The following is a 23,577-nucleotide window of genomic DNA, read 5'->3' as shown; positions in this document are numbered from 1 at the left end:
TTAACATTCATGGAGATATTTATTCCAAAAGCTCTAGGTATAGTTTCAGTTAGGCATTACTCTGTATACCTCCACCCAATTTATTACGCCAAAAGACTTCAAGGATTTCAAGTTCATAAACTTAGCTCAACCAGACAAAGGGGACAGCATAGCTTGAAGTGACAGCTCCCGCACAGCGCACGTGCTGTCTCGGTGTGGGCTTTCCTCCCGTGTTTCCAAGTAAGAGTCTCGAGAGTCTCCATGGCTGGTTTACTATCCTAGTTCTAAGGTTGTTGCTCTCTCTGTTGTGCAGGAAGTGGAGTCAAACTCCCAGGTTCCTCTCTTGCAGGAGAGCTGAGCCATCTGAAGGTGGGGCAATCTGCTTAAAGGAGGACCCCCAGCATCAACTGCCCTTATCGGATCAACTGCTACAGAAGGTCTTTACCTAAGGGACGGTGAGTCCTTGAAGATATCCTAAGTGGCCTCCGATGAGAGTTTATGCAGGAAGAAGCTGTCTGGACGCTTGCCTTGCATTACATTTCTAAGAGCTGCTCCATTTCCTCCAGGATTATTGTGAAGTCACTGGCTTCGTCCTTACCTAAGGTTTGCTGTTCCAGGAACTGGATCCTTTCTTTTTCTTTCAACTTCAACTTCACCTTCAAGGCCTGAAAGGGAAATCATTCCAAAGGAAAACCCATAACAAAACTCTTAGTCACAAGAAAGACTACACCTGACCCAGACACCTTATACCAGACAGATATAAAGACATTATACCTGCGCCACATAGAGGACTATCTTATTTCCCACTGGGGATTTATCTGGGCTGATTTGGGGAATTTTCCCACTCCTGTATTTAAACTAGGGCAATGAAATTGTCTGTGTCTCCTGCCCCACGATTTATCTGGCAATCTGAAGGAGTACAAGAATCTTTTTTTTTTTTAAAAAAAAAAGACTTATTACATATGAGTACACTGCAACTGTCTTCAGACACACCAGAAGAGGGCATTGGATCACATTATAGATGGTTGTGAGCCACCATCTGGGTTGCTGGGAATTGAATTCAGGTCCTCTGGAAAAGCAGTCAGTGCTCTTAACCACTGAGCCATCTCTCCAGCTCCTGACTACAAGATTCTTACCAAATAGACCAGGCTTCAAACTTATGCAGATTAAAGGCGTGTGCTACTATGCCTGGTTTCTAATTTTTTTTTCTTGTTAATTTGTGTGTGTCCTCGAATATCCATGGAGAGGAGAAAAGAAAGGGCATCAGATCCCTAGAGCTGGAGTTATGAAGTTATGAGCTGCAGGGGGCAGAACTTGGGACCTCTACAGAAGCAGCAAATGCTGTCAACCGATGACCATCCCTCTAGCCCTACAATCTGGACATTTTGCTCAGGCCTCTTGAGAAAGTCTTTTTAGCATGGATTTCGAGGTCTCAGCTTTCAACTCTGAGTACTACGGTGTGGCCGACTGGAGGTGTGGAAACTTTTCTTCCCTGGGTCTTGCAGTGGTTTTATACCCAGGAACCTTTCTAAGACCTCAGGATCACAAAAAGAAAAAAGAACATCTAAGAAAGAAATTGATTCAGTACAAAGTCTGGGAGCTCAGGTAACGATGGCACAGCAGCGAGGACAGTGTGTGGTATAAGCCCTAGGGGGACTGAATTTTCTAAATTAGCTATGCAACTTTTCTATCAATCTAAAATTATTTCAAAATCGTTCATTAAAAACAAACAAGTATACTGGGCCTGGGGCTATGGGCTCCTTCTATGGCACATGTGGAACTTACCCACCTAACTCCAAGCCCTAGGAGCTGCTCTTGTCCCCACCCTTGACCTCAGCCGCAGCAGGCCCTTGCCCTTGCCCTTTTTGCCCACCTAAGTGCAATGCTTCCATGGATCTGGATGTCAATAGTAGTGAGCTACGACAGGTTGCTTGCAGAGAGCCCAGACTGAAGTGTAGACCTCTCCAGTGCAGTGGAGTGTCTTGGACCCCTCCAGAAGGGAAGGAGGGAGTTGACCCTTGACCTAGGACTGATCTGGGAGTTTTATTTAGGACATCCCTAGAGACTTGATCCTTGTTGCTCTATGGCTTCTCACCTCTGAGTCAGCCCCACCCACGCAGGGAGCCCTGGCCATTTGATGTCCTCCTTCCTGTCCCTGTCCCCAACTCAGGACTGTAGGGAGCCATCCCTTCCCCCTCAGCCTCTTCTTTCCCAGGGAGCAAAGCCATACAGGGGAGGCCCACTCCATGGTGACACTCCAGAAGCCCAGGCTTCAGGAGGTAAAAATGACTCGGGGGTTTGTCCTCCCAGAGCTGCAACCATGATAAGGAGTGGGTTAGCCCTCAGCTCTGCAGTTCCTGGAGGTAGGGACAATCAAAACAAACAAATCAAACAAACCAACCGAATGGGAGCCAGGCAGGTGAGCTGGCTCAAAGGGTAAAGGTGCCTGCCACGGAGCCTAATGACCTGAGTTTGCGTCCATGCATGGGTATGTATGCACTATGCACCTGCAAGACATTCACACCTGCAGACATTCACACCATAGGACACACCTTTGCAGTTGGCTACCCCTTGCTCCTTTAGGCAACTAGAGTTGTTTTTAGTTCCCATGTCAGGCACCTCACCACTGCCTCTAACTCTAGGGGATCCGAAGTCCTCTTATGTCTCCCATGGGCACCTGCACATACGTGATACTCATTCACATACACATAAGTAAAAATAAATGTTAAAAAATAAGTAAATAAAAAGCAAGCCAAGCATGGTGGCTCACCCTGTAATCCCAGCGAAGAGGCAAGAGGATCATCCTGGGACTGCATAGCAAGGTCCTATGAGGAAGGAAGAAGGATAAACCAGAGAGATGGCCCAGCAGCTAAGTGGCTGTTCTTGCAAAGCAGACCCAGGTTCAGTCTGCAGTCCCTAACATGGCAGCTCACAACTGCCTGTAACTCAGTTCTAAGAGATCTGATGCCCAATTCTAACCTCCATGGGCACTGCCTCTCACATTCTGTACATGATGTATACACTTAGAAAATATACTCTAAAAAGGACAAATAGGAAGAACTAGTCCCCCAACTATAAACTCTGGTAAATCGGCAATGCTGCCGTGGCTGTGTCTGCCCTTACCTGTAGCTCCTCCATCTGCTTCTTGGCAGTTTCATTGAAAAGCTTCAGTTCATCTTTCAAAGTTTCTAGCAGCAGCTAAGAGTGAAGAACATACAGAGGTGAGCCGGGCATGGTGGCACAAGCCTTCATCCCAACACTTGGGAGGCAGAGACAGATGGAGATCTCTTAGTTCAAAGCCAGCTTGGTCTACATAGTATGTTCCAGGACGGGGGAGACTATGTAGTGAGACCCTATTTCAAAAGTAAGAGAGAAGAGAGAGAGAAGGGAGCAGTGTGGGGAGGATGTGCGCACGTGCACACACACATACAGACACACCCACAGACAGACAGACACACACACACACATACAGAGACACACCCACAGATAGAGATAGAGACACGCAGGTAAGAGACAGACACATAGAATCACACAGAGAGACAAACAGGCAGACAGACAGACAGAGACACACACGAATTAGATGTTGGCTATCATTCTTTCAGTTCATGACATATCCCAAGCACTGACTGAACATGCCAAGATCTCCACTGGTCCCCTTTGAGGAACCCAGCCAGATTCTGAGTGGGTGCTGCTCTTTGGAACTGTTTCTCTTTGCCACAGGCTCCTTTATCTAGAGCAGCAATATCCCCTACATCTAATCCAGTAACCCATCATTTATCCAGGCAACCTCAACAGTCCAGACCCAAGAAGCTGGCTTTCTTACTACAGGCTCTTTCCTTGAGGTATCAGATTTGTCAGGTTTACTGTGTGTGCTCTGTACTACACAGACCTCAGGAGCCAAGTCACAGCAAACTCAGAGAGAAGCCAGAGGGGGCTCTTCTGGCTGGCACTGTGATAACTGACCTTTCTTGGAGAGGAGTTGAGACAAGTTGGGGAGCCTTTATGCCCCCAATAATCTTACCTTTCTTTAGGGAAGGAACCAAAAGGAAAATCTGAACTCAAACAGGCTTGGCATCACAGAGTTCTCAGCAATGGAATAGGGAAGGAATTTGGTGAAGTGCAGAAGAGGGAAATGAGACAGTCTCTATACAGGTTCTGCCTGTCAAGGTTTTGTGTGGACACACATGTGCATGTGTGGTATATGTTTGAGGTGCTGGCAATCAACCTTAGATGTCAGGCATACAAGGTATGCACTCTACTCCTGAGCCATATCTCCAGATTTCTATTATATGGCTGGCACGCCCCCCCCACCCCGTGTGTGTGTGTGTGTGTGTGTGTGTGTGTGTGTATACCTGTGGCATATGCACACATACATGCAGTTACAAATTCTTATAGAGTTTAGAGATATCTGCTTTCTACCTTTAAAAAATTATTGTTATTGTTGTTGTTGTATATGCATGGCATAGCACATATGTAGGGCTCATGGAACAACTCTACAGTGGGTTCTTTTCACCCATCTTTCCCTTCCAGGGATCAAACTCAGCGAAGCTTGTACAGCAAGGACCTTAACCCACTGACCAGCCATCCTAAGCCTTCTGACTAGCCTTCCCTTCTGCCCTAAAACGTTAAAAACGAAAAAAATTATTCAATATGCATGTGAACATATGTGTGCACGCCCTGAGATGTGTGTGGAGGCCAGATGGCAACTTGGGAAACTGATTGTTTCCTTCCGTCACGTGGGTTCTGGGATCGAACGTGGTTGTGAGGCTTGCAACAAGGACTCTTACCTACTGAGCCATTTCAACAGCTCCCTACTATTTAAAAAAATATTTATTTACTTGAGGGAAGTGGGAGAAGAAATACCACCACGTGGAGGTCAGAGGACAAAGTGAGGGCCCAGTCCAGGGATTGAACAGGTCATCAGGCTTAGCGGCAAGACCCTTTACCACCTCGCACGTCTATCTCCACTTTAGTTTTGAGACAGGGTCTAAGCAGCTGGTCAGGCTGGCTAGACGGCGAGCCCTGTTTCCTCTCCTCCACCACCCAGCTCTCACTTGGGTGCGGAGGATCTGAACTGGGGCCTTCATGCTTGTGAGGCCGGCGCATTGCTCACTGAGCCTCCCCTTTAGTGTGCTTTCAGTTCAGTCACTTATATCTACCCGTGAGGGTAAAAACTACCTTCCAAGTAAAATATGCTAAAAGTACACAGACCGTTCCTCTCTTCTCTTATCATGGACATCAAAGGAAGCATCTTAGCATCTCTGCAAAGCACAAAGCAGAGATCTTAGATCCTAATGGGCCAGCCTGATTCCATTTTAAGATTAAAAGCCATCTTGTTACGAGGTTAAAATAAGTTCATTCTTGCTCTCTGTAAAACTTGGATTTAACCAGGTCTTGACCCATTTTCTGGAACTCTATACCCTAACTTCCACTCACGCCCAATAGATGCTGTGCCAAATAATTTCTAAAATGTTCAGCCAAGTTCCTGTGTGACCAGAATTCCTCTGGAAATCTTCCAGTCCTCGAAAACCCACTAATCTTACAGTTTTTGGGGGCTGTATAAACCCTACTGTCTCCTATGTTCAGTGGTATTTTCTTGAACTCTGTTGTAGGGAGACAGGCACACCTGAGAGACATGTAAAAGCTGGCATAATTGACTGAATCTCTATGATGGTCTTTACTCTTACTTGGTGGGTTTAACACTGAGCCCTGGCTGAGGGCCTACTATCTATACCCTTGCTCTCACCATGGAGTCCGTGGGATCTGTGCTGGGTTCCTGCTTTGATTCCTGGGTCTCTTGGCCTAAAAAAAATGGATGGATACAACAAAGTGAGCATTGTGTGAGAAGACACCTGAAACCAGAGGAGAAACAGCCCTCCATGGACAAGTCACGTGTATTCCTGAGGGAAGCCTCTTCAGGGCCTGTTCCTGGAAGCTCTCTCCAGAGCATTCTCTCATGGCTGCCCGCAGAGCTGTCTCTCTAGGTTTGAAAAGGGCCAGAGTCTGTTGAGGGTTGGTCTTGTGCATTATATATTCAGATGCTGACTTTAGTGTTAAGCCCTGAATTCTCTCAGTGCCGGACAGTACTCTAAGTATTATATACCATATGGCAAATGCTATAGCTAGCTTTCTTAAAGGTGACCAATAGCTTAATTTTTTTAGGGGTTCCCCAAAAGGAAAACGATGCCCTAAATCAGCAGGAAGCAATTTTAAGAGTGATGCCCATGTTCCCAAGAGGAGGGGCAGATGGCTTCTGGTTGCTCAGCTCAGTGGATGATGGCTTGTCATCATTTGAGGGGGCGGTTACAAGTTGTTATAGTCTTGATCAGGAGGAAACAAAATGAGGAGGCTTACACTTAAGGATTCCTTTTTCTCTCCTCTTTCCTTCTTTCTCTCCTATCTAGTGTTGGGGGGACAAGGTGGGGAGAAGGGATTAAAAAAGGGAAATAGAAATAAAGGGTAGATTATTGAATTTACTCTTAAACCATAGAGCTACTATTAGTCAAAAATCCTACATTGGTATAGATCTTTGTAGGCCTGTGTACCGGAGGCTGTCAGAGATCTCTGGCCCCGCCAGGAGGGAGGGTTCAAGTGTAGGGGAAAGGGCTTGAGCAGGGAGGGGGAATTGCCTCTGTCACCTTAGCTGCTCTGAGATGCTGCACCGGCTGTGCTGACCTGAGCCAGGCAGGGCTGGAGGAAGCTGGCTAGCCAGCAAGGGGAGTGCAGTCCCTTCCCTGGCGGTGTTTACAGCTCTTATGACAGCTGCTCTCAGGTGACGGAGTAATTCTCACACACCTTTATTCCTTCTGGATAGGATCTTATTTACAGTTTTGGGGTGGGTTGGGTCTGACAGCAGGTGCTTCCCAGTGACTTGGTCTGAGATGTTAGGGATGCCTCATCTATGTGTGCAAGGCCACAAATCCATGGCGGGTGGAGGGGTTTGTGGCTATATGACAGGGACTTGGTGCTGGGAGCAGGCGAAGCTCCTACAGTCACTTCAGGGTCTCCAGGGCTTCTGGCCTTAGCTCAACTTTAACCAGGCTTCTTGTCACAGCCCACAGCCCACAGATCTTTGTAGATTGATACAAATTTAAGGTTATATTTGGTTATATCTATTGAGGTTTGGTCTGTTGCTATGCACTGTAATGCTAAATTCTGTATCCCAAGGTCTAGGTGCCTCAAGATAAGTAAATTTTCACATACACCACCTTCTGTTATGCAAACCTTGCTCCTTCATTTAAAACTATTGGTTGAGTAAAGATGCCTGCAGCTGGGCAGAAGAGAGGTAGGCGGGGCTTTGGTTCCCAAGCTTAGGGTCTATGGCAGAGACCACGAAGGAGCGGGGAGAAGGAAGACGGTGCCATGGGGTGGGTGGATGATGAGCTCACGACCGTGAGGGCCAGCCAGTTAGAGTGGTCCAGGCAGAACACGGCAAATGATATCTTAGGATTACTGAAGTAGACAAAATAGCATAGAGGGTTGCCATCCACCCAGCTCTAATGCTTTAAGGTTTATTATAAATATAAAAGTTTTGTCTTTTACTTGGGAACTAAATGATTAAAGATGGAGTAGAAACCCCCAAATAACATTTATTGCATCATACATTAGTATAAACCTTTGTATGCTGACACAAATTAGGATTATATTTGTTGTAACTTACTACGTATGTGTTTTAACTCTTGTTTAAGAAGTGTTGCAGAATATTTGATCATACTGTGATCTCTGAGATTGTGTTGTTTACTAGAAAACCCTGGTTTTTAGTTGTCATGTGGTTCAGCCTTAGCACACACATTTAACCTCTTCAACTGATACAACATGCTCACACCTTTAACCTCAAACATTCAAAGTTAGTTTGCAGAAGGAAGCACCCATGTTTGAAAGTGATGTCGAATTGAGTGGCAGACAAACTGACGAATCAGAGAAAGATTTGATGGAATAGGATGTGCCCAACTCTCTTGAGAAGAAAGAGGAAAGGGAAGCTACTTGTGGGGCAGAGACAGAGGAGGTAGTTTTACCGGGCCAGTTATGAGAGACAGGTTGCAGAGAGAGAGCAATCTAGATGCAGTTGAAGACAGAATGAGCCGGAGGATGACAAGGAGCCAGAACTTTGGAACCGATAACCAGAGTTAGTTTGAGGTCAAACAGAGCAAATCAGGAGAAGGCGAAAGAAGCCAGATTGAATCAGTCAACTTTGAGAGAAGTTTTGGGCCAAAACAGCTGAGTTGACCAGCCAGCAAGAGTTCAGAAAGAACTAGAAAGGGTGAGCTTATTCAGCAGTAAGTCTCAGAGGCTGAAAACATTCTAGGTCTAGATAAGATTGTATGCAGGCTAGAAGCTTCCGGGACCAGGCCGAGGTTAGCAGACATAGGTGATAATCTTCAGAGACAATTGTTACTTTACAGGAAACTAAAAGCTGCTTTTACATATATGGTCTTCAAAAGCCTCAGAGATCCAGAGAATGTGGCATTTAAAGGTGTTTCATCATTAAAAAGCTTTTATGACAATGAGACAGTCTACTCCTAACACCCCCCCCCCATTTCTACTTGAAGGAAGACGATAAGCATTAAGGAACCTCCCTGTGGAGTTTGCTTCATACGCAGTAAGCCAGCCACTGGACAAGAAGCTGCCCTTGCTGCATCTGCTGACAGGGTGCTGTCCAAACTGGACAAATGGCGCACAGGGAGGTCGACTGCCTCAGTTCTCTCTATTTCCTGCTTCACAGAAGCAGGTATTCTGAGTCAGAGGGATGAAGATGGATGGACAAGAGTCTACTCTGCTCTGCTTCTTTTTGAAGACACTTTGTCTACAGGAAATACATGTGCTGGTTTTTTTCATCTTGCTTATAGTACACAAAACTACTTTAAAATCTTTCAGGCCTAAAAGTCATTATCTTTGGTAATTTTGATGTTTTGAATGAAAGTGGCCCACAACGACTCACATATCTGAATGCTTAGTGACCAGAAGGGGCTCTATTTGAGAAGGATTAGGAGGTGAGTTCTTGTTGGAGGAAGTGTGTCACTGGAGTGAACTCTGAGGTTTCAAAAGCCCACGGCAAGGCACAGGCCTCCCCCGCCCCCCATCTCTCTCACACTCACTCTCATTGTTGCTCTCTCTCTCACTTTCCCTTTTCCCTCCCTCCAAATCAGGGTATATCTCCCAGCTACTGTTCTGGTGCCTCTGACCGTCACCATGTTTCTGGCCATGACGAGGTCTGAGCTCCCAAACTTGAATGCTTCCTTTCGTGAGTTGCCTTAGTCAGTGTCTCTTCGCAGCAACAGAACAGTGACTAAAAGAACATCAGTGTGTGCGCACCTTACAAACAGTGGGCTGGGAGTAGTATTCCCCCGCCTTTTAGCTCCAGCACCTAGGAGGCTGAGGCAGTAAGAGCCAAAGTTCAAGGTCAGCTTGGGTTTCCTAGAAAAGAACTTGTCTCAAACTACCTCCCCACAAAAACCTTTTAGTACCAGGGAACTTAATATCTTCTTCTGCACCCTGAGGGCACCAGGTATGCATGGGGTACACACACACATGGGCAAACATTCATATAAAGTCTTTAAAAAAAGAGAAAAAAAAAAAAAAAGCTCCTAAAACTGGATCTGTGGGTGTAATAAACCTTAGCATGTGGCAGGCCCTGGGTTCTGTGTCTCCAGTACAGAGTCAGCATTCCTTACTTCAAAGAGGTCAAAGTCCTATTCTTGGACAGTCTTTGGCTCTCTGGTCCAGTCTTTGGACAAATTCTCTTGTTGGGGGTGCAGTATTGGGGATAGGACCCAGGATCTCAAGACCACATCCTAAACACATGTTCTTCCTCTGGAGCTATACCCTACCCAGGAGTCCTATGGCTGGCACAGGGATAAAGCCATATTAGGGACTGCCAAATCAGAATTCCTCCTCCTGTCACCTGAGCAAGTTTCCTTCTAAGATCTACCGCCCTGGGAAGAAACACAACGCTCTGGCCTTTTTGCAAGCTCATACCTGCTGGCACTGAATGAACGAACAGTGTTTAGCTAAGAACAGGGGTCTTTCTACAGCCATATCATATTCTAGTAGGTAGAAATGGATATTTCCTCATGTCTTAGTTAGGGTTCTCTAGAATCACAGAATTTATGGAATGTCTCTATATATATTAAGGGAATTTATTATAATGATTTACATAGTCTGTAGTTCAACTAACCCAACAATGGGCAGCTGTGGATGGTAAGTCCAAGAATCTAGTAGTTGCTTAGTCCCACGAGGCTGGTTGTTTGAGCTGCTCTTCTGTAGAAGTAGATCCTAACAGATGTGCTGGCAAGTAAGAGCAAGCAAAGAGTGGATCTTCCTTCTTCCAGGGTCCAGCAGAGGGTGTGGCTTGGATTAAGGTGTCTACCACCATGCCTGGATCTAAAACTCGATTTGTCCCAGGCTGACCTTGAACTCAAGAGATCTGCTTGCCTCAGTCTCCTGGGATTAAAAGCATTTACTACCTTGTAAATTGCCTAACATTTTCATGGCCACTATGCCTCGGGATCTCCATGTCAAGATCCAGGTCAGAAACCTGTCTTCCAGCCTCAGGATCTGGATCACAGGTGCGCCCTCCAATTCTGGATCGTAGTTCATTCCAGATGTAATCAAGTCGACCACCAAGAATAGCCATCACACGTCAGAACATAAGCAGAGACTGAAAAAACCTTTGGGGCTTGGCTATGCAAGCTCCTTCACACACACACAGCAAAGATCCTTTGCTGCCAACATGGCCCTGTGTCTGTCTCTTACCTGAGTTGAGACCTTTGCTCTCCAAAATTGCTAAGCAGTTATCCTGAAACTTCTCCAGGAGCTCCACCTTCTGTGTCAGGTCCTTCAGCTCTCCCTGTGGAGTGGCAAACCGACAAGTGAGGAGCCGTCCTCACTTGTGGTAGGAGGGCCACAACAGGAGCTGGCTTCTCCTGTCTGCAGTGGTCGGTTTGCTCCCACCCAGTACTGTTCGCCTGCATCACCAGAGGCAGCCGAGGAGTCAGACTGTGTGAGCGTCTTACCTGAGTCTCTGTCAGCTTCTGGTGTAGCTGCTTGTTGACAGCCTCCAGCAGCTCGTTTTTATCCTTCAGATCCTCCTCTGGCTTTTGCTTACTCAGTGGTTTGTAGCTAAAGTGAAAGTTGCAGTGATGTGAATAGGTTTAGGCAGACGTGCTGCTGAGCTATTCAAACGGGTTCCTGTCCTGACTTCCTGACAGTGCTCTGTAACCTGAAGCTGCTCCCTCATTTCTAGAATTAAGACAATACCTCCATTTTCTAATATTACTACGAATGAAGGAAAACCTGTGGGCGATGTTTACCCTGTGCGGATACACGGCATACACGTAATCGTCAGCTGTCAACCTTAACGTTGAACCTTCACTTTGAAGGCCCTGACTTTTCGGAGACATGTGGGTGTGTCTGTACAGTGCTTCTATGAGCAGGTGCATGCGGAGGCCAGAGCAGGACTTCAGGGTCTCCCCAAATGCTCTCCCTTTCATTCCCTTGAGACAGGAGGTCTTCCTGAATCTGAAGCTCACCTAGGATCTTCCTGCTTCCCCCTCCTAATCTGGAGTCACAGCAGGTGTGGCCATGTTCAGCTTTTTACAGGGGCGCCGGGATTCTAACCCAGGTCTTTATACTTGCACAGCAACCACTCTCACCCACTGAGCCATCCCCCAGCCTTGAAATTGTTTTCATTTTATGGGGGACAGTGTATATTTTTTTAAATAGGGTTTCTACTGCTGTGATGAAACACCATGACCAAGAGACTTGGGAAGGAAGGATTTTATTTGGCTTGTGTTTCAATATCATTGTTTGTGGTTTAAATCTGCTTGGCCCAGGGAGTGGCACTACTAGGAGGTGTGGCCTTTTTAGAGGAAATATGTCGCTGTGGCGGTGGGCTTTGAGACCTTCCTAGCTCTCTGGAAGTCAGTCTGTTTGCCTTTGGAACAAGATGTAGGATTCCCAGTTCCTCTGGCACCTTACCTGCCTAGACGCTGCCATGTTCCCGCTTTGATGATGGCTGAACCTCTCAACCCGTAAGCCAGTCCCAATTAAATGCTGTCCTTGTAAGAGTTGCCTTGGCCATGGTGTCTCTTCACAGCAATGAAACTCTAAGACAGGAGTTGGGAGGGGTATTGCTGTGGGATATAGGCTTGGCTGTGCTTTTGTTTGGAAGGAATGTGGATCTGGTGAATGGGAAGCCATGGAATGCTTTAAGTGGAGCTTACTGGGCCACCCTAGCAGGAATATGGAAGACGTTGGTGCTGAGGGTGATTTCAACTGTGTGGACCTGGGCCAAGACGCTTCAGAGAAGAATGTTAGTATGTGGCCTAGAGACTGTTTCCGTTGTGTTTTGGAAAAGAATGTGGCTACTTTTTGCCTTTATCTGAAGAGTCTGTCTGAGGCAAAGGTGAAGAAACTCAGATTAATTGCATTGACAAAGGAGTCTTGAAACAATCCAGTTTAGACTGTGTATTATGGTTTAGTCTTATGAAGAGCGTTTTGGTGAAGTGTAGCAAGCTTAAAAGGGGAATTAAAAAATGTGTGGTTCAAGTAATAAAGGGGCACCAGGAAGTGAAATGGAACTGAATGCCGTGTTCGAGGAGATAAACTTATTAAGAAGGTGGTGACTTTGGGGCAAGATCCAACCAGCTAGGCTTGTTATGACTGTAATTGAACAGAGTTATGTCATCATTGTTTACATTTGGACTTTTAATCTGGAATGAACTACCATCCAGAAATGGAGGACACACTTAGGATCCAGATTCTGAGGAACAGTGGCCTAGTTGCAGCAGAAGACTCCAGCCAATTGGAAATGCCAGTTCCATGGGATGATCACCAAGGACAGCAGTGGAATGGATTCAACCAGGGCCTAGAGCGCTACAGAGGTCAGAGCTGGAGATGTGACCTAGGCACTTCAGGAGCCCAGATCATGTGTGGATTCCAGACGATGGAATAAGAGAGTGTAAAGTTGAAGTTGCCTTGGATACCCCAAGAAGTTAAAGATATCAGAGCTGTGGGATACCTGATGAGGAAAGGGGCTAACAGGGAGTGGAACCAGGCCAAGAGAAAGAAGTTTGTTGCAGTCAACAAAGATGAAAGGATTTGGAGATATGAAGACCACTTTTACATCAGACATGGAGATGCAGAGTTGGGAGTCTGCCCAGCTGGTTTTTGGTCTTACTTTGGTTCAGAATTTCGTCACTGGGACGTTTTGGAATGGTAATGTACATCCTGTGATGTTGGAGGTATATGACCTGCTTCTTGATTTTGATTTTATAAGGGATCAGAGTTAAGTGTTTGGATGGATCTCAGAAGAGCCTTTGAACTTTGGACTTTTTTAACATTGCTGAGACTGCTATAGACTATGGGGACTTTTGAAGTTGGATTAAATGTATTTTGCATTATGCTATGCCTAGGTATGGCCCCCATAGACTCATGTGTTTGAACAAGACTATGGGGGCCAGGGAATGGAAGGTGGTTTGAATATGCTTGGCCCAGGGAATGGCACTATTAGGAGATGCGGCCTTGTTGAAGGAAGCGTGTCACTGGAGGAGTGGGTTTTAAGACCCTCTTGCTGTCTGGAAGCCAGTCTTCTCCTATGTTCCTTAAGCTCCTCCAATGCCATGCCTGCCTAGATGCTGCCAAGCACCCACCTTGATGATAATAGACTAGGCCTCTAAACCTGTACGCCAGCCCCAATTAAATTTTGACCCTTTAAGAGTTGCCTTGGTCGGGGTTGGGGATTTAGCTCAGTGGTAGAGCGCTTGCCTAGCAAGCGCAAGGCCCTGGGTTCAGTCCCCAGCTCCAAAAAAAAGAAAAAAGAAAAAAAAAAAAGTTGCCTTGGTCATGTTGTCTCTTCATAGCAGTGAAACCATAACTAAGACACTGTCCATCACTGAAGGAAGTCAGGACAGGAACCCACATGGAGAATGAACCTGGAGGCAGGAGCTGATGCAGAGGCCATGGATGGGTGCTGCTTACTGACTTGCTACACATAGCTTGCTCAGCCTGCTTTCTTGTAGAACTCAGGACTACCAGTCCTGGGATGGCCTCACCCACAAGGGGCTGAGCCCTGCCTCATTAGTCTTTAATTTAAAAAAATGCCATACAGGCTTGTCTGCAGCCCAATCTTATGGAGGCATTTTCTGAGTTGAGGGTCCCTCTTCTCCAGTGACTCTGGCTTGTAATGATGTAAGAGTAGCCAGCACTCCCCACAACCCTAGTTGGCCTGGAGTGCAGCCTAGGATAGCCCTGCACTTGTGGGAATCCTGCCTCGGTTTCCTAAGCCTATTACAGGCTCCTATTACAGGCTTAAGCCAACACACCTACAAAGAAGCCTCTTCCGGTCACGGGGGCTGCAGATGGCTCAGTGGTGAAGAGCATGCGCTGCTTTTCTAGAGGATGCAACCTCAGTTCCTAGCACTCACATCAGGCAGCTCGTAACTGCCTATCATTCCAGCTTCAGTGGAGGTCCCATTCTCTCCAGGCATCTGCACTTACCTGCTCGCATATACAGGTAAAACCTTCAAAAGTCTTGTCTTAAAAATAGCTTTTGGGTTTCCTGCCAAGACGACTGCTCAGGATGACGGTGCCACTGATCTTCCCCTGATGGTGGTTCTACACCTTGAGTCTTATCCCCGAAATTCCACTCAGAACAGGCATCACACAAGCCTAATGTGACTGCCATCTGTAGCCACAACTGCAAGCCTCCACCCTCAGTCCCCCGTTGTGTGTGTGTGTGTGTGTGTGTGTGTGTGTGTGTGTGTGTGTGTGTCCCCAGCTCACCTGCTTCTGATGTTCCTCCGGCTGGCAGTCTCCGCAGCTTTCCCCTGCCTATGGAAGCAGAATCAAAGTTCATCAGAGAACCACAGTGCTTGGTGCTACAAAGAAGGTGCAAATGAGGGCTTGGCTTCTTTGCTGTTTTGAGACAGGGTTTGAAATCCTAATCCTCCTGCCTCAGCCTCCTCGCTTCTGGGATGGCAGGTGCACGCTATCACACCTGGTTTAAGAGTTTCTGAGGGAAGAACCAAAGTGCACATCCCAGTAAACAGCTCGGGCTGAGAGCTGAGCCCATGCATGCTGCTGAGCCCATGCACGCTGGTTTCACCCCCAACGACCTGATGACCTGAGCCTGCTTCTGATTCTACGGCTGTCTCATGCCAACCACAGTCACATGGGAGAGGGTCACTGCTAGAGTCACATGTTCATGCTAGATGCGGGGGCTGGACCCTGCTCAGGCCCGTGAATAAGGCTTACAGTCGGCCTCAGCTTTCAGGCTATGACTGTTTGGCCAGATTATTTTATGTGGATGGGTATCTTTCCTACATGTATATATGCATCAAATGTGTGCCTGGAACCAAGAGAGGTCAGAAGAAGACACTGGGTTTCCTGAAACTAGGTTAGAGATGGATTTGAGTCACGGTGCTGGTGCTAGGAACAGAAGGTACTCTCAAATTCAGAACTGCTAAGCCATCTCTTCAGTCTCTATTAAACATTTTTGGTGTTCAGCAATTTCTAGAAAAATCAGTATCTCTCTCTGTCCCTCCACCTCTCTGCTAGAAAGTCAACCAGGGCCCTTAAACACACACACACACACACACACACACACACACACACACAGGGCAAGCCCTTGGGCTCTCTCGAGGTGTTATAACCAAATGTCAGCAATCTGCTCTCACCCGTTCTCTCGTCTTGGTTTGGTGACTTTTGTAACGTCAGGCTCTAAGCCTCCCGTATGAAGATGTCTAAGCATCTCAGCGTCTTTGGATTTAACAGGTAGCTTAGAAGTAGCTCGAGTTTGTGTATCTGAAAGGGAAAACAGGCGTGAAACCACAGCATGACCCACCAGCTTCCTCACTGTGCCACACACAGCCTCACTCTGAGTTACCACAATCCCTTATTTTCATACTGTCAAATCTTAGTATAGGACTAGAAAGTCCAAAGAAAGTCTCTACGCCAATTTGCTCTAAAAATGTAGAGACTACTCTTGACTCTGCCTCCAAATGCTGGGTTTGTAGTGTGTTGTTTATAAAACAAAATCCCCAACGTTTGATTTACCTATGAGGACTCAGGAGCCAGGCGCTGAGTTGAAAGGCTGCTAGTTCAGAGAGACAGAGAAAGCACCTAGCTGACTGTCCTACTCCACTGATGTCCTAGAGGGCAAAGCTCCCTCTCCATGCTCTCTTAAATCCCCTCCACTCACAGGCCTTCCTTTCTCTTTCCTGGGCTTTCTGAAGTTCACTGTCAACTGGATGCTTGCCCCGCCTCTTGACCTGTCACTGACTTCATTTAACCCTTGTCTACAGAAAGCTCTTTGGTTAAATGTGTGCTAGGGCTGAGCCACACCACAAGAAACAGGTTTTCCAGTTCCCAATCTCGGGGTTCACAATGTGATCAAATGTCCTGCAACAAGGTGTGCACTGACACACACAATTCATGGCAAGGGACAGCTCTGTGTGACTACTGATACACCACACTTGACCGGCTACAGCCGTGTGAATTTGGAGACAGGAGGAAGAACCCAATTGCAACTGCCCCCTCAAGGTTCCCACATCCTTTCTCCCCAGTCAACATCTAGCTGCTTTCTCTTAAGTGCTGCCTACTTTCACCAAAATGTCTTCCCAACCACTCTGAGACATCTTCATGGGAAATATCAGGTATACGACCAAAGTTCAGGAATCAACCATAAGTGGAATAGAGAGAACATGTCAGCTACAGCATCTGTTTCACTGCCCTGTATATATAAACTATTTCCTCTCCCCATGCCAGCCTCTCGCCCTTCCACAATTCTCGTCCTTTATTGATTCCATTAAGAGGTTCCTACTTGGCACTTCTGCTGATCTCCTTCCTGGGCCAGACCAGGTAACCCATCCCCACACACGGTCTAACATTTACACGTCACAGCACCTGTCAGGCTGCCCTATTTCTTTCCAGCTCTGAAGTTTTTAGATTATACTAACTCCACTTTCTTCACTGTAAAATGGCTTCCTTAAGCTGGATGTAGGTTAAAAGGCATAATAATTAAATAATTAAGTTGAAGAAATGAGCTGTACAGTGCCGAATCACATTGTAGAGCACTTTGTATTTAATAAAAATCGTATTTAAATAACTTGCTGCCCATCAAATTTGGAGTAAATATAGTTCGACTTAACACGTTTTGTGTATAGGTACAATTTGTAGAACGTTAGAATTTTAGTTTCAATCTTCCTAACACTATGCACTTATTAAATGGGTTCTCTCGTGGTACCTGTCGGAAGAAAGAAGTTAGTCTGTGGTATTATCTTGTCCTAACTCGAGTAGTAGTATGCTAAATACAATAATATATCTAGTCCATATAATAAGAATTCATAATGAATTGAAAAAAAATCATTAATTGCAATCAGCGCCAACAATCTGTGTCTGCTGAACCCTGAGGCCTATACCGTAGAGAAGAACCTATCAGTAGAACTTAAGTTGGTCTTCTAACAAGAGAGACACTAAGGAGAACTAGATGGCTGGTGCAAAGGAAGAGAAGAAAGTTTGTCAAACTTGTTTATTCAGACCCCTGCCCCCAGGGTCTTGCTCTATAACCCTGGCCTGCAACTCATTACACAGACCAAGTTGGCCTGGAGCACACATGCATCCCCTTCCCTGGGTATCTAGAGCACTGGGATGACAGGCGTGTACCACATCCATCCTAGCTTTGTTTTCCCTTTGTGGGTGGAGGCCACCCACACCCTTTACAGCTGTTGCAGTACACGTGATCATGAAGCTGGGACAGGGATGGCCAGCAGGAGATGAAAACCTGGGTTTGGTTAGGAAGGCTGGTCGCTGCCAGCTCTCCAAGGCACTGTGAGGAAGGTGGGGAGTACGGGGAGTGACAGCAGAGCTCTGCAGAGTCCTGGCTCCTCTCCTTAAGCAAGGCCTCTGCTGATGATGCTAGGATGCCGTAAAGAACCAAGGGCAAAGAGAAAAACCCTTTAAGCCTGGTAGAAAAGATATTTTATTTTACTTCAGAGGCCAACCCTGCCTGCTACTGTTCTCCAATCAGCTGCATGGAATCATCTGGAAAGGAACGGTAAAAGGCTGCTCCTAAATCCCTCCTAACAGCTGCCCAACGCCAGGACCATCTTCTATGCTATCATTTCCACATTAGGCAGTACCAACCCTACAGACCTCACCAGACGACTTTCAACCATAAGAAAACCAGCATGGACCAAGACAGAAAAGCAACTACAAATTGTTTTCAGCCACACCTCTCTCTTCTCTCAAGGTTCTTCTCTGTTTAGGCCAGGCTTTTCTCTCTCATTCCACTCAACATATATTGCTGGGGAGAGCAACTGTGCACCTGCTAATGTAAACGAGGAACCCTAGAACTTTCCCCCCACTATCCCACTTCTCTAAATGATTTCCTTCTCTGACAACCTACACCTGTAAGACAGCCAATCTTAACCTGCAAATACAAAGGGTAACTTTGTATTGAATAAAAAGTGATTTCTAGGTTTAGAGATACTGCTCAGAGGTTAAAAGGGAAAAGTACTCTTCCAGAGGACTGGAGTTATGTTCCCAGTACCAATATCAGATGGCTCACAATTGCCTGTAACTCCAGCTCCAGGGAATCAAGCAAGACTCCTGACCCTCGGGCACCTATGCTCATATACACACACATACACAAGCCTCCCCTGCACCACACACACACACACACACACAATTTTTTTTTTTTAAATTTAAAAATAGGGTTCTAGAGAGGCAAGGTGGTGGAGATGAGCCTGTAATTTCAGCATTCCGGAGCTGAAGTAGGAATGTTGCTGAAAGCTAACGTTACACAGGGCTGCAGAGTGGAACCTAGGTTTAAAAAAAAGAGGGGGATGGGACGAGAAAAAAAGTGAGGCCAGGCACTCACTGGGCTCTTGACACAGGCCTTTAATTTAAGCACTCAGGACATAGAGGCAGGATCTCTGTGTATCCCAGGTCAGCCTGGGTTGCATGAGTTCCCCACGACCACTACACACACACACACACACACACACACACACACACACACACACACACACACACACACACACACACAAAGCTATTCCTAAACAATAATCAACACTTTGGATCTAACTGGTAAACACAGAAGGGGGCTGGGTCAGGAGTAGGAAGAGAGGCTCTTTCACAGCCTAGTTGAGGGTGAAGGGAAGGAGGATGTCAGAGCTAACTGAACGCCGCCCCGACATACAAATTTCGACCCTCTTACTCCTAGCATAGTCCACAGAGCCCCGGATGGTGACGGTATGGACACCCACCTGCGGACAAGCCGCAGCTCGGCATCGAATGGGGCTGCGCGTCGCACACCGTCTTAGAACTGGCCATCGTAGTCGGGCGGCTTGGCTCGACCCTGGAAGTGCAAGGCGGATATTAGCAGCGCCGGAGCCCTGCCACGCCAGCCCGCCCGTCCTTCTGCCCGTACACATCCCAGCCTCGGACCCGTAGGGCCTAACCCCGATGCCGGCTGCTCCCATCCGCCGTCCTCTCCGCTCCTTTTCAAATGATGCTCCGCAGCAACTGCCCAGCCCTCAGTAGAGTCTGCCGCCACGCTTTCAAAAGGAAACTTCCGGGAGCTGGGCGGAAAGGGGCACTGTTCCAAGTCTGTGGGCGGCCCTGTTGTACGGAAGTCTGTCTCCTGTGCCTCGGCCTTGTGAGTCGCCATGCTGTACGGAAGGTTCGTAGGGTGTTGCTCCAGCCTGCTGGTCAAGGCCGGGCTAGGGGTGCACTGGGCTGGTTTGAATGGAGCTATTGAGCCACCCTGTCACATTCCAGGCTGAAGGCAGAAACGTGAACTAGCCTAGCATCAAGTCATAATCCTCTTTATTTGGTCTGTGGTTGTTAAGGATCCTGCCAGGAATATAGGTGACCTGAATAGAAACTACCAGATACTAGGTGAAGAGTGGCAGAGCCTACTTGAAGGATACCAGTGGGCTGAAATAGCTAAAACCTTAAAATGTGCTTAAAAACTTGCATCCGGATTTAATTACAAATTAAAGTTACTCATACAAAACGAGGCAGAGTTTTCATTCGTCACATTAAAAACACAAATACAGAAAGAGCAGTAGCCTGGTGCTGGACACTTAAGAAAGTAGATGGGGTTAAGGGGAGCAAATATCAGGATTGACTTTAGCTCTGCCCTCTTGGAAAAGACACTAAACAGATAACTGCAAATGAATATTTACCATTCACGAAGACAACGGAGGGAAAACAAAGATGCTACAAGAGAGAAAAGCAAAGAACCAGGATAAATCGGAAAGACTGAGGTCCTGGTGGCTCACAGCTGTAAGTCTAGCGCTCAGAAAGGGTGCCAGTGGGGAACTGGCCTGTCTGAGGCCAGCCTAGGCTACACAGTGAATTCCAGGCCAGTCGGAGCAAAACCCTGTCCAAATAAAGAAGATTTAGGTGTGTTTGATTCAGGAAAGATAAGGGGTAGTTAATCTCAGGAAAAAATGAGAAGTGCAAAGTTCTCAGGTAGAAATGGATTTCTCTCTCTCTTTCCCTCTCTCTCTCTCTCTCTGACAATTTTGGCATTTTTATTTCTTTAAAAAATACAGAAATATTATAAGAATATGTTTTTGTTTTAATCCCAGGTGTGGGATGCAGGGCTACTTCAGATTATCCACAGCAGATGACTATGATTTGCCTTGTGCTCTAGCAGGGTGCAATTGTTTGGGATTTTGGGAAGTTTTCAGAGGGCGTATAAATGCTTGGGTCTTGAGAAATGGTGTGGGTTATTGGTTGGTCGCTGTTGGTTATGAGTGGTCACAGTTTATTAAGTAGTCATGTGCAAAGTAGAAAAGAAGAAGAAGAAGAAGAAGAAGAAGAAGAAGAAGAAGAAGAAGAAGAAGGAGAAGGAGAAGGAGAAGGAGAAGGAGAAGGAGAAGAAGGAGGAGAAGAAGAAGAAGAAATTAGATATCCTGACATTAAAGAGCAAACTTGCCCCAAGAAATTCGATCCCCCTAATCTGCAGGAAGTGGTCTAACAATAATGTCACCCCCTTTCCCCTCTATCTAGTGTTAAGGGGTTGAAAGGGTAGAGAGAGTGAAAGAAAGACCAAGTCACAAAATAAGTTCTCTCTCTCTCTCTCTCTCTCTCTCTCTCTCTCTCCCCCTCTCACCCCCTCCCTCCCTCCCTCCCTCCCTCCCTCTCTCTCCTTTCTCCTATCCCCTACCTCCTCTCTCTTCTTTCCTCTCTTTGATCTCCTTTCTTGACAGGCTCTCACTATGTAGCCCCAGTTGGCTTGATTGAATTCACTACATAGACCAGGCTAGCCTTGAACACACAAAGATGCACCTGTGAGCTACCTACCTATGATCTATCATAGACATACACCTCTACCTTGGGAGTACTGGGATTAAAAGCATGGACCAGACTTTTTTTTCTCTTTTTTTCTTATTAGAGTGCTTAAAATTAACTTCTTCCTATTCTTTTTGTAACCATTTGGAATTTTCTATGCCTGCCTCATTACCCAAATATGACAAAAAGGCTTATTTATTTATGAATTAATGCTTTAGTGGTGGGAGTTGGTCTGGTGCTGCTATGTATTCAAATGCTAAATATTGGCCTCCAGGATCTGGTTTACCCTCCCCCCCAATGAGTAAATCCTTGAATATACACAAATTGAGTATCCTTGAATATACATGGTTGAATGAAAATGGCTATAGTCGATTACTGGGATGACTAGAAGTAGACAAGAGTTTTAGTTACTGGGTTGGGGGTATTGCAGGTAGGGAGAATGAGGAAGGAGAGGGAAGGAGGAAAAAGACAGAAGGGGAGATCTGCATTAGATATGATGGGTCAGGAGCATGTGTCCAAGTCCTAAGGATAGTGTAGCTTTTGCTCCCAGCGGATTGCACTCATGCACCCACCTAAGAGCTATCTGGATTCTTGAGTGGAAGACACACACACACACACACACACACACACACACACACACACACACACACACACACCAGTTAATTTTAAAATGCCTTGGTTACTCAAAGCCTGGGCGCTTCTAATTGCCTGCTACCCTAGGCCCAATCGGGGAAGTGGCCAGTGGCCACTCTCCAACACCAATCTCCAACAGGATAGGCTGGTGGAGCAAAAATAATCCAGGAAGTCACAGATGGCAAGTATTTGGGGGAGCACAGGTGGGGAAGTGGACAGTCTAGCATATAGGAAAATAGGTTAAGGGTAATCCCCCAGTAATTGCACAAAAGCTATTATAAATAAATCGTAGTCTGAGTTTCATTAATTTGGAAGCAAGACTGAGATAGAAATAATTGAATAATTTATATTTGGAGCATCTTATGTGGGGCATAGAAAACAAACAACTTAAGAGAAGTTACCAGGTGAGGCATTAACCCTCACCAAAACAAAATGGCTTCCAGCTCTAGCTGTCGTTTTAATCCTAAGAGGCTAAGAAATGCAGCCGCTAAACAAACAAACAAACAAAACAAAACAAAACAAAAACCCAAACAATAACAACAACAAAAATCTCTTAACAATCACATACAACCAGTAGCCAAAAAGGCATGAGAAGACCTCTCTGAAGAAGAACTTTCTCAATGCACTTCCCTGGGCTACAGCAAAGGGCACAACCAGCAGCTGCTAACTGGAGCCTCAGGCACTTTCCACAGTGGCAGTGCTCAGCCGGGTCCCTCAGCCCTGTGTACTGAAGCCCGTGTGAAACCTGAGCATGCCTGCAGGAAAGGCCTGCAACTGTGCAGAGGCTTGGAGTGCAGAGGCCTGGCAGGAAGGCTGAAAATCAACAGCCCAACCCTGTGTGGCACATGGGCCTGGGACAGGTGGTGGAAAGCCAGCGGACCTAAAGATAGGACACAAAGCACAAAGGCTGTGATTGTAAACAGAGAGGCTGGGACAGGGAAGTACCCTGCTAAGTAAAATAGCTAAATATGTTAAAAATAAAAAAAAGATACAAAGTCACAAGACATCTGGATTATGTATAATTTTACTATAAAAATTAAACATAATTTAAGCATAAAATAATTAGTTTTACAATAATGATTACAATTTTATATATCCTTTTAATGAGAGATCAAAGAAAGACAGACTTTGATAAGGAGAAGACTGAAAGATGGCCTGCTAGGTGAGAGGCCGTCAAAGATTAGAGGATCTGGAACCCACGACATCACCAAAACAGGTGGTTACAGACAAAAGAAAGCCACAGGGTTATCAAAAATTAGAATGGCAACCCATAAAGACACTAGATTAAGACTTCAACTATAAACCAACATGGTAGGACTAGATATTATATTTATATTGTCAAGGATCAATTACTAAGTAAAAGTTCGTATGCTGAACTAAAAATCCAGATTTTACTTACTGATGCTCCCTCAAAACAATGTCATACAATATATATGTTTCATTTTGTAGAGTTGGAAAATTTGATGTGTGTGTGTATATGTGTGTGAGTATGTGCATGTGTGTGTGTGAGTATGTGTGTATGTGTGTGTGTATGTGGGTGTGTGAGTGTGTGTGTGTGTGTGTGTGTGTGAACCCGTTGCAGAAAATATTTAATCTCAATTTGGGGATTCTATACCTCACTTTTGATTATTCAGTTCTTGGATAAAATACACACATAGCCTT

General features: G+C 46.0%; 1 protein-coding gene across 4 annotated transcripts; it reads right to left on the bottom strand.

Moving 5' to 3' along the window:
• Knstrn (kinetochore-localized astrin/SPAG5 binding protein) lies at nt 1–19,780 on the bottom strand. Of its 4 annotated transcripts, none has more exons than XM_063283710.1 (10): nt 19,426–19,780; nt 19,245–19,336; nt 15,654–15,780; nt 14,761–14,808; nt 10,992–11,097; nt 10,732–10,825; nt 5,726–5,781; nt 3,103–3,177; nt 2,750–2,804; nt 1–644 (listed from the first exon to the last, which is right to left on the bottom strand). In XM_063283710.1, the coding sequence occupies exons 1-10, from the start codon at nt 19,458–19,460 to the stop codon at nt 574–576; spliced, it is 759 nt and encodes a 252-aa protein (XP_063139780.1). In that variant the 5' UTR covers nt 19,461–19,780; the 3' UTR covers nt 1–573. The 4 variants fall into 4 exon arrangements, with proteins under 4 accessions (XP_063139780.1, XP_006234819.1, XP_006234820.1 ...); XM_006234757.5 differs by having other exon boundaries at nt 19,440–19,756; XM_006234758.5 differs by lacking the exon at nt 2,750–2,804 and having other exon boundaries at nt 19,426–19,746.
• Between the last annotated feature and the right edge of the window lie 3,797 nt (nt 19,781–23,577).

The sequence above is a fragment of the Rattus norvegicus genome, chromosome 3, assembly GCF_036323735.1.
Source record: "Rattus norvegicus strain BN/NHsdMcwi chromosome 3, GRCr8, whole genome shotgun sequence".
Taxonomy (NCBI): domain Eukaryota; kingdom Metazoa; phylum Chordata; class Mammalia; order Rodentia; family Muridae; genus Rattus; species Rattus norvegicus.
This window is presented reverse-complemented; position numbering and strand designations above follow the sequence as displayed.